The sequence below is a fragment of the Archocentrus centrarchus genome, unplaced genomic scaffold (genome assembly GCF_007364275.1).
Source record: "Archocentrus centrarchus isolate MPI-CPG fArcCen1 unplaced genomic scaffold, fArcCen1 scaffold_94_ctg1, whole genome shotgun sequence".
Taxonomy (NCBI): Eukaryota; Metazoa; Chordata; class Actinopteri; order Cichliformes; family Cichlidae; genus Archocentrus; species Archocentrus centrarchus.
The window spans coordinates 298579-315834 of NW_022060303.1; the positions used below are offsets into that span (position 1 = coordinate 298579).

At 44.4% G+C, this 17256-nt stretch overlaps 1 protein-coding gene across 1 annotated transcript; it reads left to right on the forward strand.

The window, feature by feature from the left end:
* The first annotated feature begins 12196 nt into the window (after positions 1-12196).
* Positions 12197-15083, forward strand: LOC115778016 (mucin-5AC-like). The gene is made up of 7 exons (XM_030726025.1): positions 12197-12738; positions 13438-13502; positions 13590-13738; positions 13836-14068; positions 14269-14330; positions 14504-14691; positions 14803-15083. The coding sequence occupies exons 3-7, from the start codon at positions 13612-13614 to the stop codon at positions 15081-15083; spliced, it is 891 nt and encodes a 296-aa protein (XP_030581885.1). The 5' UTR covers positions 12197-12738; positions 13438-13502; positions 13590-13611.
* The last annotated feature ends 2173 nt before the right edge of the window (positions 15084-17256 follow it).

The following is a 17256-nucleotide window of genomic DNA, read 5'->3' on the forward strand; positions in this document are numbered from 1 at the left end:
TATCGATCTCATTACACTGATATTGATCAATACCAATACCAACGTTGGTATCCATATTATCGATATTAGGATTGATCTACCCACCACTAGCTCAATGTACTAATGACGGAGAAACAACTTACTTCTCTGCCATTGGTGGTGGCCATGGTAACTTCAGGGTTCTTGCAAGAAATATTTCTCACCCCAGTGCTAATGCTAATGCTAATTAGTAAGCTAATGCTAACCGCTAAATGCCGCTCCCACTTTTGAATTGAGTGATGGATAGAATGATAATTTTTGCATATAATCCAGAAAAGTTACATTTTATATCAAGCATCTGATGTGTCCCAGAGTGCCGTTTCCTTCCACTAATGTGTTTGCAGAAATCACATGAAAAAAACATACACGACAAAAACATAATCCAGATTTTTTAACAATCAGCTGCTAAAAGCATTCCTACATTTGAATATCAGCCACCATATTGTGAGCATAAACTATCACGTTTTAATGCAACAATAGGAAGTGACATCATCTTGCTGGGAACTGTAGTTTTTTTATTCTTGAAGGCCTCTCATAGCTCTACTGGTGCTGAAAACTAATGTTTGACTATGGCTTTCTGAATACAAGTAGGGCTGCAACTATCAGTTATTTTAGTAATCAAGTATTCAATTGATTACTCCGTCAATTAATCAAGTAAGAAATAATTTTCATTTTAACAATTCATCAGCATATTTTAACTTCTGTACTGCAGATGTTTCTCCGTGTGAAACAAACAGGGTGGATGGAGTTTGCTACAAAGCTCTCTTTCTTCATGTTGCTGATCAGTGGTTGATGAGGACCTCCAGCTGTTTCCCAGTAAAGGTTTTAAGGTGGTTACAGGAACAAGAGCTCCTTTCACTCCACCTGAGCTCACCCTCTCAGTACTGCTCCGCCTCTTTGCGCTTGCTGCGGGTGTGCAGACAGACTGCAGGTAAAACAGCTGCTGCTGTGTTTTTGTTGAAAAACTGGGGGCTGAATGAACTTAATGCTGTAATGCTTTTTATTCACAAGCATCCTCCAAATTGCGTTTCTACTGCAGCTCTATTTTTAGTTACTAAACAGGGATTAAAGATAAAAAACATTTTGATGGAGCCCCTCTGTACTGAAGGGGGTGGGGGGTAGGGGGGGTGCACCTAACAATTGCTAGTGCTAATTGCAGCCCCCCTTTCCCCAGTACACTGTGGTTATAGATCTGTTCTGGTGGTTACAGCTGACATAAAGAAAAAATAACAGCTGACATCCTCTGCACAACACAGGGCACATTCAAACACACACACTCACAGCACAGAGAAGTGGGGGCATGGAAAAACATCTCAGCAATCCACTAGGGTAAAGGGTCCGTTTTTTTTTCCAAATGACGGAAATCCGTTATAGCGATGGAGAACTAATGTAGAGGAAATGCTCCGCTTACACGGAGACACCTGAGCTGCAGAGTTGAAACGAAACATCAAAGGATTTTTGATAATTGAATTGAGTTACTCCAAGAATTATTGCAGCCCTAAAATTTGGATTAAATTTTCAGTTTGTGTATCAAAATACATGAAGGTTGGTATTTACCTTTCATGCTGAGATTTTTTTGTTGAATCGGAAGCCTGAAATTTCCTTTGATCTTAATTTTCCCTCTTACTTCTCCTCGTGTTCATGTCGGTTGTTATTTTGATTTATGTAGCACACGCATGACCATAGTGAGACCAAACGTGCACATTGTGAATGAAACTGTCTGTGCTCTGTGATAGATGGCAAACTGCGGTGAAATGATACAGGCTTAAGCAGTGATAATAGCAGCGACCTAGCCGGGGCGGAGTCTGTGAGGCGCGCTCCTTTGAGAGGCAGAGGAGCGCAATCTTTGTTGGATTTGAATCAGTACGTATTGCATCCATAAAAGCAAAGATGTTATCAAATAAATTGGACAATATTCTGGCAATTTAGTGATATTTCCAGAGCTGTGGTCTTGACTGGTCTTGAAATAAAATCCCGAGTCCGCAAGGTCCGAGTCCATGACAAGACCAAGACCATCAAAAAGCGGTCTCGAGACCAAGACCGATCTCGAGTACTATAACACTAATATATGTATATATGTATATAATGGATATATATATAAAATTCACACAGGTTAAATAAATCCACTTTATCTCAGAGAGAGAGTCACTGTCATTTAGTCATCTGACTAACAATCTTAAAAAAAAAAGCGGCGTGACCGACGCATTCCTAAGACTTTACTCTTGAGTCTTGAGACGTCACAGTTGCACCACAAACATGTTCCAAGCCAAATTTTTTCTTAACGTGATGACATAATGGGGAAGTGTCCTAAAAAACTGTGGTTTGACAAGCCCACTAGAAAATGTCAAATCTAATTATATTTACCATGTAAAATAAGATACTGATGGCAATTTCAAATATCAAGCATTGTTCTTAGCTGCTTATTCAATTTAGGGTACCCTGTCTCTTGACCAGACGCTGCATTGAGCAGGTGGGCCCCTTGCTGTGTTACATCAGTGCATATATCTATGGATTTACTGAGCTGGCAAGACCCTGCTAATTAAAGGATGGAATTTTGTTCATTCAGTCTGTTACTTGTTTTGTTATTTGAACAGAGTACTAGATGTATGGGAGGACACTGACGAGAAAAGTACTTTGGTGAAGTGTACTTCACTGGAGCCTGGCTTTTTAAATAATGAGTCAGCCTTTTGCTATTTTTGCTCTGTATCATTTCTGTTTACATTTTAATAGCACAGCTGTGAGTCTTTTGTTATGGAGGACAAAACATTAATTTATCTGAAGAGCATTATTATTTTAACATGCCAAAGTTATTTTTGAGTTACAGCTGAATGTTAAGATCAACACACCTTCCTCCATCACAATTTTTTGAAAAGCTGAAGAGAGGACCAATAAATGAACTTTTTGTATTACCAATGAAATCAGGGGATTCAAACATTAAAACTGAACATCCAGGCCATACTAATGCAGTATATAAACAAAAACTTCAGAATCTATAATAAACAATGATGTGTGATTACTTTATCTTGCATTATCTTGCTTTTCTTCTAAACTCTTTTCACCCTACTACAATTCTTGCATTTGTTTTTCATGGCATTTATGATGTAGGAAGCTAGAGGCCATTATACTACGCCAAAAAACTTTCAGTTTGACAGCTGACACGCCTGTGAATCCTGTGATGTTACATTCTTCATTCTCAAGCTAACAAAGCCTTTTATTTGATACACGTCATGAGCCCTTATTCTCCTGAAATATATAAGGACACAAAAGGTGTGGACTGCATCATAAGGTGAAGGCTTTACCAAGAAAGAGGTGAACTGCGCTGTTTTAAAATAAAAATAATTTAAAAAGCATCTACAGGAGGGAAAAAAGGGAAATTTTTATTAATTTTCATCTAATCTCAATTTTGGTAAGTACAGTAGAATATAGATTTATGTATAGTAAATATGACTTTTTTAATTTACATTTAATCAACTTATAAAATGAATGCTAATTGTTTTGACAATATTATTTTTAAATAGTCATGCATTTCACAATGAATACTCTTAATAATTAAGCAAGTCTTTTTTTTCTCTTTTTTAAAAAACTATATTCATATCCTTGACATGTTTTTCTTTTACAGATTTAAGTGATTGAAGAATGGGGGTTGGATTGATGATATTAATTTCCATGGTGCTAACAGGTGAGCGAAGTAATGTTAAACCTACTGCTGATACAAAATACATGAACTGCTTTAACAGACACGTGTATGCCATTTTACTGGGTAAACACGTATGTACTTTGGTTGCAGTAAGGAAATCTAGGTGAATAGTGGACAATCTGAGTTTGCTATGTCTGAGTTGAGGAAATTTTGCATACCTGTTCTTATAAACAACACCCCAAGATTCTCTCTGACTCTGACACGTTGTTATTCACATAGTCTATATCGCAGTGTATGGATTATACTTCAATGCAAAAAACTGGATTGAAATTTTGCACTTTATTTAATTTTCACTTTATATAATTTTTGGCCTCACTTTGTATAATTTTTGAGCCTATATTTTTGAGCTCTCATAACATTAAAGTAAACATATGGCCATCATATATTTTTAAGGCTGAAAGAAATACATTCAAGCTCTGTTAAAAACTTCAAGTCTTGTTTGATAACTTTAAAAAACATACCATTGTTAGTGTAACAAATGACTATATTTGAAAATAATTTTGACAAAGCATAACAGGTTAAGGTTGCGGGTTATCAATTGCAATTACATTCTCTATTCCATTTTATTTCTATAGCACCGAATCCCAAGGTGCTTTATATTGTAAGGTAAAGGCTACAATAATATAGAAAGCCATTTATGCTGGAGAGTGATATAACTCTTGAAAGTGTGTGGCAGGCTGAGAGTGGACCAAATGCTGGACACTGAAGGCAAAATGTGAACTCAAAAATACAGCTTTATTGCTGATTTCCAACAACATAGGAGAAGCTAGATTAGTTTTTACAAACACTAACTGGAAGACCGTGGAAAACTGGAACAAAATCAAACTACCATGAGGGAGGACACAGAAGAAAACTGAGGGCTTGAATACACATAGCACGTGAATAGCAAGATGGGGAACCACTGGGGGAAAACAGGGCACAGGTAACAGATCCTGACTCATTAGAAAAGGGGAACAATGCACATAAGACAGGATTACAAAAGAGTTGAGAAAACCCAGAAACACTAAGTCACAGGCAGATTTGACAACAAACAACACTATTGAAATTATTATGTCTCCCATGATATTAAAATACATATGAGGTCAAATAAAAAATTGCTAGAATGTTGAGTTTGGGCTTCAATGTGTGATATTTGTAAAGGTATTGCAGACACTACAACCACAGCTGCAGACACAACAACCACACCTGCAGACACAACAACCACAGCTGCCGAGACAACAACAACAGCTGCAGACACAACAACCACAGCTGCCGAGACTGCAACCACAGCTGAAGACACAACAACCACAGCAGCCGAGACTACAACAACAGCGGCTGAGACCACAACCACAGCTGCAGACCCACGACCACAGCGGCCGAGATTAAAACAACCACTGTACACACCACAACCACAGCGGCCGAGACAACGGCCACAGCGGCCGAGACTACAACCACAGTGGGCGAGACAACAACCACAGCGGCAGAGACTACAACCACAGCTGCAGACACAACAACCACAGCTGCAGACACAACAACCACACCTGCAGACACAACAACCACAGCGGCCGAGACTACAACAACAGCTACTGAGACTACGACCACAGCTGCCGAGACAACAACCACAGCTGCAGACACAACAACCACAGCAGCCGAGACTACAACAACAGCTGCAGACACAAACAACCACAGCAGCCGAGACTACAACAACAGCAGCTGAGACTACAACCACAGCTGCAGACAGAACAACCACAGCGGCCGAGACTACAACAACAGCGGCGTAGACTACAACCACAGCAGTGGAGACTACAACCACAGCTGCAGACACAACAACTACAGGTGCAGACACAACAACCACAGCTGCCGAGACTACAACAACAGCTGCAGACACAACAACCACTGTACACACACCACAACCACAGCGGCCGAGACTACAACCACAGCTGCAGACACAACAACCACAGCTGCCGAGACTGCAACCACAGCTGCAGACACAACAACCACAGCAGCCGAGACTACAACAACAGCTGCAGACACAACAACCACAGCAGCCGAGACTACAACAACAGCGGCTGAGACCACAACCATAGCTGCAGACACAATGACCACAGCGGCCGAGATTACAACAACCACTGTACACACCACAACCACAGCGGCCAAGACAACAACCACAGTGGCCGAGACTACAGCCACAGCTGCAGACACAACAACACCTGCAGACACAACAACCACACCTGCAGACACAACAACCACACCTGCAGACACAACAACCACAGCGGCCGAGACTACAACAACAGCTGCCGAGACTACAACCACAGCTGCCGAGACAACAACCACAGCTGCAGACACAACAATCACAGCTGCCGAGACTACAACCACAGCTGCAGACATAACAACCACAGCGGCCGAGACTACAACAACAGCGGCGGAGACTACAACCACAGCAGTGGAGACTACAACCGCAGCTGCAGACACAACAAATACAGGTGCAGACACAACAACCACAGCGGCCGAGACTACAACAACAGCTGCAGACACAACAACCACTGTACACACCACAACCACAGCGGCCGAGACTACAACCACAGCTGCAGACACAACAACCGCAGCGGCCGAGACTACAACAACAGCTGCCGAGACTACAACTACAGCGGTTGAGACCACAACGACATCTGCAGACACAACAACCACAGCTGCCGAGACTGCAACCACAGCTGCAGACACAACAACCACAGCAGCCGAGACTACAACAACTCCTGCAGACACAACAACCACAGCAGCCGAGACTACAACAACAGCAGCTGAGACCACAACCACAGCTGCAGACACAACAACCACACCTGCAGATACAACAACCACAGCTGCAGACACAACAACCACATCTGCAGACACAACAACCACACCTGCAGACACAACAACCACACCTGCAGACACAACAACCACAGAGGCCGAGACAACAACCACAGCTGCAGACACAACAACCACAGCAGCCGAGACTACAACCACAGCTGCAGACACAACAACCACAGCGGCCGAGACTACAACAACAGCGGCGGAGACTACAATCACAGCAGTGGAGACTACAACCGCAGCTGCAGACACAACAACTACAGGTGCAGACACAACAACCACAGCTGCCGAGACTACAATAACCACACCTGCAGACACAACAACCACAGCTGCTGAGACTACAACAACAGCTGCCGAGACTACAACCACAGCGGCTAAGACAACAACGACATCTGCAGAAACAACAACCACAGCTGCCGAGACTACAACCACAGCTGCAGACACAACAACCACAGCTGCCGAGACTACAACAACTCCTGCAGACACAACAACCACAGCAGCCGAGACTACAACAACAGCAGCTGAGACCACAACCACAGCTGCAGACACAACAACCACACCTGCAGATACAACAACCACAGCTGCAGACACAACAACCACATCTGCAGACACAACAACCACAGAGGCCGAGACAACAACCACAGCTGCAGACACAACAACCACAGCAGCCGAGACTACAACCACAGCTGCAGACATAACAACCACAGCGGCCGAGACTACAACAACAGCGGCGGAGACTACAATCACAGCAGTGGAGACTACAACCGCAGCTGCAGACACAACAACTACAGGTGCAGACACAACAACCACAGCTGCCGAGACTACAATAACCACACCTGCAGACACAACAACCACAGCTGCTGAGACTACAACAACAGCTGCCGAGACTACAACCACAGCGGCTAAGACAACAACGACATCTGCAGAAACAACAACCACAGCTGCCGAGACAACAACCACAGCTGCAGACACAACAACCACAGCAGCCGAGACTACAACAACACCTGCAGACACAAAAACCACAGCAGCCGAGACTGCAACAACAGCAGCTGAGACCACAACCACAGCTGCAGACACAACAACCACACCTGCAGATAAAACAACCACAGCTGCAGACACAACAACCACACCTGCAGACACAACAACCACACCTGCAGGCACAACCACAGCGACAGAGACTACAACAGCGGCCGAGACTACAACCACAGCTGCCGAGACTGCAACCACAGCTGCAGACACAACAACAACTGCAGCCGAGACTACAACAACAGCTGCAGACACAACAACCACAGCAGCCGAGACTAAAACAACCGCGGCTGAGACCACAACCACAGCTGCAGACACAACGACCACAGTGGCCGAGATTACAACAACCACTGTACACACCACAACCACAGCGGCCGAGACAACGACAACAGCTGCCGAGACTACAACCACAGCGGCCGAGACTAAAACCACAGCTGCCGAGACTGCAACCACAGCTGCAGACACAACAACAACTGCAGCCGAGACTAAAACAACAGCTGCAGACACAACAACCACAGCAGCCGAGACTACAGCCACCGCTGCAGACATAACAACCACAGCGGCCGAGACTACAACAACAGCGGCCGAGACTACAACCACAGCAGTGGAGACTACAACCGCAGCTGCAGACACAACAACTACAGGTGCAGACACAACAACCACAGCTGCCGAGACCACAACAACCACACCTGCAGACACAACAACCACAGCTGCCGAGACTACAACAACAGCTGCCGAGACTACAACTACAGCGGCTAAGACAACAACGACATCTGCAGAAACAACAACCACAGCTGCCGAGACTGCAACCACAGCTGCAGACACAACAACCACAGCAGCCGAGACTACAACAACACCTGCAGACACAAAAACCACAGCAGCCGAGACTACAACAACAGCAGCTGAGACCACAACCACAACTGCAGACACAACAACCACACCTGCAGATACAACAACCACAGCTGCAGACACAACAACCACATCTGCAGACACAACAACAACACCTGCAGACACAACAACCACACCTGCAGACACAACAACCACAGCGGCCGAGACTACAACAACAGCTGCCGAGACTACAACCACAGCTGCCGAGACAACAACCACAGCTGCAGACACAACAACTACAGCTGCCGAGACTACAACCACAGCTGCAGACATAACAACCACAGCGGCCGAGACTACAACAACAGCGGCGGAGACTACAACCACAGCAGTGGAGACTACAACCGCAGCTGCAGACACAACAAATACAGGTGCAGACACAACAACCACAGCTGCCGAGACTACAACAACAGCTGCAGACACAACAACCACTGTACACACCACAACCACAGCGGGCCGAGACTACAACCACAGCTGCAGACACAACAACCGCAGCGGCCGAGACTACAACAACAGCTGCCGAGACCTCAACTACAGCGGTTGAGACCACAACGACATCTGCAGACACAACAACCACAGCTGCCGAGACTGCAACCACAGCTGCAGACACAACAACCACAGCAGCCGAGACTACAACAACTCCTGCAGACACAACAACCACAGCAGCCGAGACTACAACAACAGCAGCTGAGACCACAACCACAGCTGCAGACACAACAACCACACCTGCAGATACAACAACCACAGCTGCAGACACAACAACCACACCTGCAGACACAACAACAACACCTGCAGACACAACAACCACACCTGCAGACACAACAACCACAGCGGCCGAGACAACAACCACAGCTGCCGAGACTGCAACCACAGCTGCAGACACAACAAACCACAGCAGCCGAGACTAACACAACTCCTGCAGACACAACAACCACAGCAGCTGAGACTACAACAACAGCAGCTGAGACCACAACCACAGCTGCAGACACAACAACCACAGCTGCAGATACAACAACCACAGCTGCAGACACAACAACCACATCTGCAGACACAACAACCACACCTGCAGACACAACAACCACAGCTGCAGACACAACAACCACAGCGGCCGAGACAACAACCACAGCTGCAGACACAACAACCACAGCAGCCGAGACTACAACCACAGCTGCAGACACAACAACCACAGCGGCCGAGACTACAACAACAGCGGCGGAGACTACAACCACAGCTGTCGAGACTACAACCTCAGCTGCAGACACAACAACTACAGGTGCAGACACAACAACCACAGCTGCCGAGACTACAATAACCACACCTGCAGACACAACAACCACAGCTGCTGAGACTACAACAACAGCTGCCGAGACTACAACTACAGCGGCTAAGACAACAACGACATCTGCAGAAACAACAACCACAGCTGCCGAGACTACAACCACAGCTGCAGACACAACAACCACAGCAGCCGAGACTACAACAACACCTGCAGACACAAAAACCACAGCAGCCGAGACTACAACAACAGCAGCTGAGACCACAACCACAGCTGCAGACACAACAACCACACCTGCAGATAAAACAACCACAGCTGCAGACACAACAACCACACCTGCAGACACAACAACCACACCTGCAGGCACAACCACAGCGACCGAGACTACAACAGCTGCCGAGACTACAACCACAGCTGCCGAGACTGCAACCACAGCTGCAGACACAACAACAACTGCAGCAGAGACTACCACAACAGCTGCAGACACAACAACCACAGCAGCCGAGACTAAAACAAACCGCGGCTGAGACCACAACCACAGCTGCAGACACAACAACAACTGCAGCCGAGACTACAACAACAGCTGCAGACACAACAACCACAGCAGCCGAGACTAAAACAACCGCGGCTGAGACCACAACCACAGCTGCAGACACAACGACCACAGTGGCCGAGATTACAACAACCACTGTACACACCACAACCACAGCGGCCGAGACAACGACAACAGCTGCCGAGACTACAACCACAGCGGCCGAGACTACAACCACAGCGGCCGAGACTAAAACCACAGCTGCCGAGACTACAAGCACAGCGGCCGACACAACAACCACACCTGCAGACACAACAACCACAGCGGCCGAGACTACAACCACAGCTGCAGACACAACAACCACACCTGCAGACACAACAACCACAGCGGCCGAGACTACAACAACAGCTGCCGAGACTACGACCACAGCGGCTGAGACCACAACCACAGCTGCAGACACAACAACCACAGCGGCCGAGACTACAACAACAGCTGCAGACACAACAACCACAGCTGCCGAGACTACAACCACAGCTGCAGACACAACAACCACAGTGGCCGAGACTGCAACAACAGCTGCAGACACAACAACCACTGTACACACCACAACCACAGCAGCCGAGTCAACAACCACAGCGGCCAAGACTACAACCACAGCGGCCGAGACTACAACCACAGCTGCAGACACAAAAACCACACCTGCAGACACAACAACCACAGAGGCCGAGACTACAACAACAGCTGCCGAGACTACAACCACAGCGGCTGAGACCACAACCACATCTGCAGACACAACAATCACAGCTGCCGAGACTGCAACCACAGCTGCAGACACAACAACCACAGCAGCCGAGACTACAACAACATCTGCAGTCACAACAACCACAGTGGCCGAGACTACAACAACAGCTGCCGAGACTACAACCACAGCGGCTGAGACCACAACCACATCTGCAGACACAACAACCACAGCTGCCGAGACTACAACCACAGCTGCAGACACAACAACCACAGCAGCCGAGACTACAACATCATCTGCAGTCACAACAACCACAGTGGCCGAGACTACAACAACAGCTGCAGACACAACAACCACAGCAGCCGAGACTACAACCACAGCTGCAGACACAACAACTACAGGTGCAGACACAACAACCACAGCTGCCGAGACTACAACAACAGCTGCAAGACACAATAACCACTGTACACACCACAACCACAGCTACCGAGACAACAACCACAGCGGCCTAGACTACAACCACAGCGGCCGAGACTACAACCACAGCTGCAGACACAACAACTACAGCGGCTGAGACTATAACAACAGCTGCCGAGACTACAACCACAGCGGCTGAGACCACAACGACATCTGCAGACAAAACAAGCACAGCTCCCGAGACTGCAACCACAGCTGCAGACACAACAACCACAGCAGCCGAGACTACAACGACAGTGGCTGAGACTACAACCACAGCTTCAGACACAACGACCACAGCCACCGAGATGACAACCACACCGGCCGAGACTACAACAACAACAGCGGCAGCAACAACAACCACATCTGCGGAGACTACAACCACAGCTGCAGACACAACAACCACAGCTGCCGAGACTACAACAACAGCTGCAGACACAACAACCACTGTACACACCACAACCACAGCGGCCGAGACAACAACCACAGCGGCCAAGACTACAACCACAGCGGCCGAGACTACAACCACAGCTGCAGACACAACAACCACAGCGGCCGAGACTACAACAACAGCTAACGAGACTACAACCACAGCGGCTGGGACCACAACGACATTTGCAGACAGAACAACAACAGCTGCCAAGACTGCACCCACAGCTGCAGACACAGCAACCACAGCAGCCGAGACTACAACAACAGCTGCAGAAACAACAACCACAGCAGCCGAGACTACAACAACAGCTCCCGAAACAAAAACAACAGCAGCCAATACAAGCACAGCTGCCGAGTCAACAACCATAGCTGCCGAAACAATAACAACTTCCATAACAGCAACTACATTTGCTGAAACAACAACCTCAGCATCCGAAACAGCAACTACAGCTCCTAAAACAACAACCGCAGTGGCCAAAACAATAATCACAGCTTCTGAGACTACAAGTACAGTGGCTGAGACTACAATAACACGTGCCAGAATCACAACCACAGCAGTCTCTCCAACCACAGTAGCTGACTCAACAACCACAGTGACCAAGATAACGACCATAGGGGTCGAGACAACAACCAAAGCAGGTGAAACAGCAACCACCGCACCGACACCGACCACACACGTTCCTGCAACAACTACAGCTACTCTAACATCATCAACATCTTCAGCAGCAACAACCAGAGCTACTACAAAGAGATACGTCATCTTCAGATCCCTTCAGAGCAGTTTTACAGAGGACTTGTTGAATCAATCATCTGCAGCCTTCAACAGTCGATCTTCTTCAATAAAGGAACAGGTAAACAGCCTTTGTGAATTCCATAATGTTACTCTTAGATATTTTATCTGCTCATTAAAATCAGCACATAAGTTAACCCTTAACAGCAGCGATTGTCACCGGTGTCCCTGTTACCTGCCCTAACTTGCTGTGATCAGCTGGTTAAGACTAAATGTATATTTCTCCGCTGAGACCTCAGATCAAACACACTTTGAATTACCATAATTGCGCAGCCATTTATCCTTTCCGACAATTTAATATGGTTTCTAAAAGTTGCCCTTCACTCCCAATATAACTAGTTATTACGGTAATTATTGCCATAATACTGCAAACAGCGGGATAGTGAGGTACTAAAAACTTTGAGTTGAGATTCACTGTTCTGAAAGGCAATTGCATATCATTCATATCATTTGTAAACTCATCAAACTAAATAGTGATCCTCTGTGCAGTCAGGACCCTGAAATTGGTCAAGGCAAAATTAGGATTCAAATGGAAATATGTATTCATCATGCAGTTGGGTCCCATTCCAGACACTCAAAACTCCCCATAAGGGAACAGCTTATTTATTTATTTTTTTTGTTTGTTTGTTTGGGTGATTCTGTGGGTAATCACAACACAATTTTCTTGCATTTGTTTATTGCCTGCTCATTCTACTTTACAATTTGTCACATATAAAAGCAGATAAACATTGTTTTAAGGAATTCTGTTTTGTGTCTTTAGATTGAACCTGCTTACAGGCTTGCGTTCCCTTCTGTCTTTGTCTCTCTGGCCGTGGTGGCGTTCAGGTAATTTCAGTATTTTAACATATTGTGTTAAGAGCACTGATCTAAGTTTGATATTCAAAACTAGGATATTTCTGTCTGTATTTGCAGGCAGGGATCAGTCATCAACACCATGGAACTCCTGTTTTTAAACACATCCGTTCCTAATGACACTCAGATCAAGGATGTTTTGATTAGTATGACTTTAAAAGTCAAGGGCTTTGACATAGAAAATTCAACCATTTCAGTCAGTGACACATGTAAGTAAATTTTAATCTTTTTGAACACAAAGTATCAAATGTTTAACAGTGACTATATTAAACATTTTCGCCCTCTCTCCATCTAAATCTACCACAGTTGCAGCAACAACTACCACAGTTACCCCATCAACAACCACACCAGCAAAAACAGCCATCACACCTGCAGGAACAAATACCACAGCAGCTCCAACCACTATGACAACTGAGAAAACAACTACTGCACCTGTTCAAGTTTTTCTGTTTTTACAGTTCTTTGAACCATATGTACCTGAACTCAATGACCCCAGCAGCAGTGTGTACAAAGATCGCGAAAGACGGGTTAAAGAGACGGTGAGTAATCTTTCAGACTTAACAATTCTCTTATTGACTAAGAATCTTTGCTGTAATTTCTATCTAGCAAACAAATCTAGAAAATCTCACAAAATGTCTTCAGTTCAATAAACATTTGTAGATAATGTAATTTTGAAGGAGTCTTTCCTGAAATGTTTGTATGGTTTCAACTTGTTTTATCTTCTGTTTGTGTTTTGCAGTGTGATAGAGTATACCACCCAAAATTTCCTTACTACATTGGTGCCATTGTGATTAAGTTCAGGTAAAATATTTTGCTAACACTTATTAAGTTATTTTCATCCATATTACAAATTATTTATTTATTTCAAAATTTGAAAGATTTCAAAATTGTCATGCTCAACTTCAACATAGATAATACAATCAAACATCTCTAATCAGAATTTGACATTTGTCTCGCTTTCTTTTATCACACAGTATTGTTACAGTCCAAACACGAGTGGATAGAACTGAGGCAAAGGTGGAGCTTGTGTTCAATCAAACAGCTCCCAATGCAAAAGTCCCAGAGAACAATGTCATTGTTCAAACTTTAAAAGATGCTATTCAGAATTCCAGCATCAATTTCACCATCATCATATTTCCTGAAACAGTATCAGTAACCTCTGGTGAGTATTTGAAAATGGAACAAAAGTTAGTTTGACATTAATCAAGGATCAAGAAATTCTCTGTCTGTACACATATATTCATTAATCCATTTTTTGAAAATCTTTATATAGTTCCTGTCAATGTCACGACTGCTGCACCAGCAACTACCAATTCCACGAGTGCTGCACCAGCAACTACCAATTCCACGACTGCTGCACCAACAACTACCAATTCCATGACTGCTGCACCAACAACTGCCAGCTCCACTATGGTTGCAAATACAGCTTCCCTACCTGCAACTGCTGTATCTACTGCATCAACTGCAACTTCGAGTGGTGCACCTCACAAGATTAGTCCCAGCACTGCTTTCATCTTGGTGCTGTTGTTATGGCTTCTACCAAGTCAGCAATAGAATCTGTTCTGGTTTCCATGTGAATGGCCAGCAAAACATGAACTCCTTTCACCAATAGAAAAAAGGGATTTAATGTCAGTAGAAATCCAAGATATGTGATTATCTAAAGGATTGTGTGGTTTAAGGTGAACTTATAATCAAATGCAACTTTGTATTTATCGGACACGTCAAAAAGAGTGGATTAGGTCTGTTTGTCAATATGAGTAAGTCGTTAGCCTAATAGTATAATTGCCTAAGTCATATTTTGGACAAAACTGAGATATCTATCTAAATGAATCTACACTGTTAGCAGAGTAGAATTAGGTAGGTATCTCAAAATATGCCAAAATATGACTTAGGCAATTATGCTATTAGGCTAACGAAGTATTGTTGGTTGGGAATGACCCTGACCTGAACAGAATGACACAGACAACTTTAAGCTGTTAATTGAATCATCAGCATAGACAAAAGATTAAGAAGTATGGGTGCTTTTATAGCCTAGAGACTTAGTACTTCATTCAGTCGCTGAGTTTAAGTCAGCTCCAGGTCTCTAGCTTTTTGTTTTGTCCCCATCTTCATGTCTGTTAACGGTTTCTTTCTCATATAAGAGAAAACATAAACAAATTGATGTTTTAGAATTTAAATAAAATAACAACAATAAACATTTTCATAGTATTCAAATGCTTGTAAAATTACACGTTTTGTTTGACTTCATGTAGATATCATGTATATTACTGTAACTTTGGAAAAAAATAAATAAATAAAAAAAAAATATATATATATATATTTTGTGTGCTGTGTGTGTGTATATATACACACACACAGCAGCACCGGGGGTGGGGCAAATAACTGGGCCCTTTATACCCAAATAATAAAGCTCATCACAACATAATTTTACAACATACACATGCCCACAACAGCGGGAATGTGTATGTTATGAAGTGCCACTCATATTAGCATAGTCTGTAAAAATGCTCCACTTAATTTAAAATCTGCTGCCAAGTGACTGATGAGGACGTTGGTGGACAGTTGGATACGAGTTTTACCCACAATGCACTTGGAGAAAATATTGGCGATCCACTTGAAAATTTTAAATGTAAGAGTGAAAATAAAGCCAGTCATGCAGCACAACATTTTATTCAATATTTTACACCTACTACATCACTAAAATGATGTAAAGTTTTTAGCAACTATGACTCAGTCCTGACTGTGGCACCTTTAAAACCCCATGTAAAACATGAATGATGGGTAATGTAAAGTAGAGTATACCTATGGCCATATACCATGCTCATCTGTATACATTCAGGAGAGGGCTCACCTTCTCCAAATCTACTCGGATGTGATAGAGGCCTGGCTACCTGAAATCTTATCCACTCTCCTCTCTCCCATCCGGGCCCCCTCTAGGCCCGGGCCGAGGGTGTGCCATCCTCCCAGCCCCCCCAGAAGCTCTGCCCCTGTATAGCAGATAGAAGAAGTGGGCAGATAGAAGAAGTGGCTGACAAAGAAATCCTACCAATGGCTGGCCAAAGCTAGACTGACAGATAGCACTAATCATGGCAGCACAAGAGTAATCTCTGAGCACAAGGTCGATAGTGGCTGGGGTGTACCACACCAGGCAAGACCCCAGGTGCAGGCTGTGCAGAGATGCCCTGAGAAAATCCAGGACATAACAGCAGGGTGCAAGATGCTAGCAGGCAGGGCACATATGGAATGCCATTAAGTCAACAAGCCTACTGTGTTATAGGACAATACATGCAGTATAATAAAACTTGGGACAAGAGACTCAATTTTCTCAATACTTTTCAGTTGGGGCACTTCATACATTAAGTGACTTAACACCCTGATTATGCAGGCCACATTTACATATTTAATATTGATGGATTCAGCACAACCTCGCCTTTCCAACAAGCCATCATATGTGTTTCTATGACAAACCTTGGCAAAGCAATTACAAAGTAAATGAAAAGATTTTGCATAGATATATTTTTTCCAAGATATAGTGTTCCAAGGTCTCTATCTACGCCATACTTTAAGATATTCCCATCCAGTTTTTTCTACTGGGTAAAGCAAAATCCTGACTACATACATGGGTTAAGGCGTGATTTTTTGCTTGTGAAGGAATGAGTCAGAAACACTTTAGTCCTCATGCAAAAGAATTTATATATATATTGAATAATCAGAAAAATCACAGAAA

What these genes read in the sequence shown, in the direction of transcription:
- LOC115778016 (XM_030726025.1), top strand. Translation starts at nt 13,612, where the DNA reads ATGGAACTCCTGTTTTTAAACACATCCGTTCCTAATGACACTCAGATC. An exon ending in AAAGACGGGTTAAAGAGACG is followed by an intron (nt 14,069 to 14,268) that starts GTGAGTAATCTT and finishes TGTGTTTTGCAG; the next exon opens with TGTGATAGAGTATACCACCC. An exon ending in GCCATTGTGATTAAGTTCAG is followed by an intron (nt 14,331 to 14,503) that starts GTAAAATATTTT and finishes TTTATCACACAG; the next exon opens with TATTGTTACAGTCCAAACAC.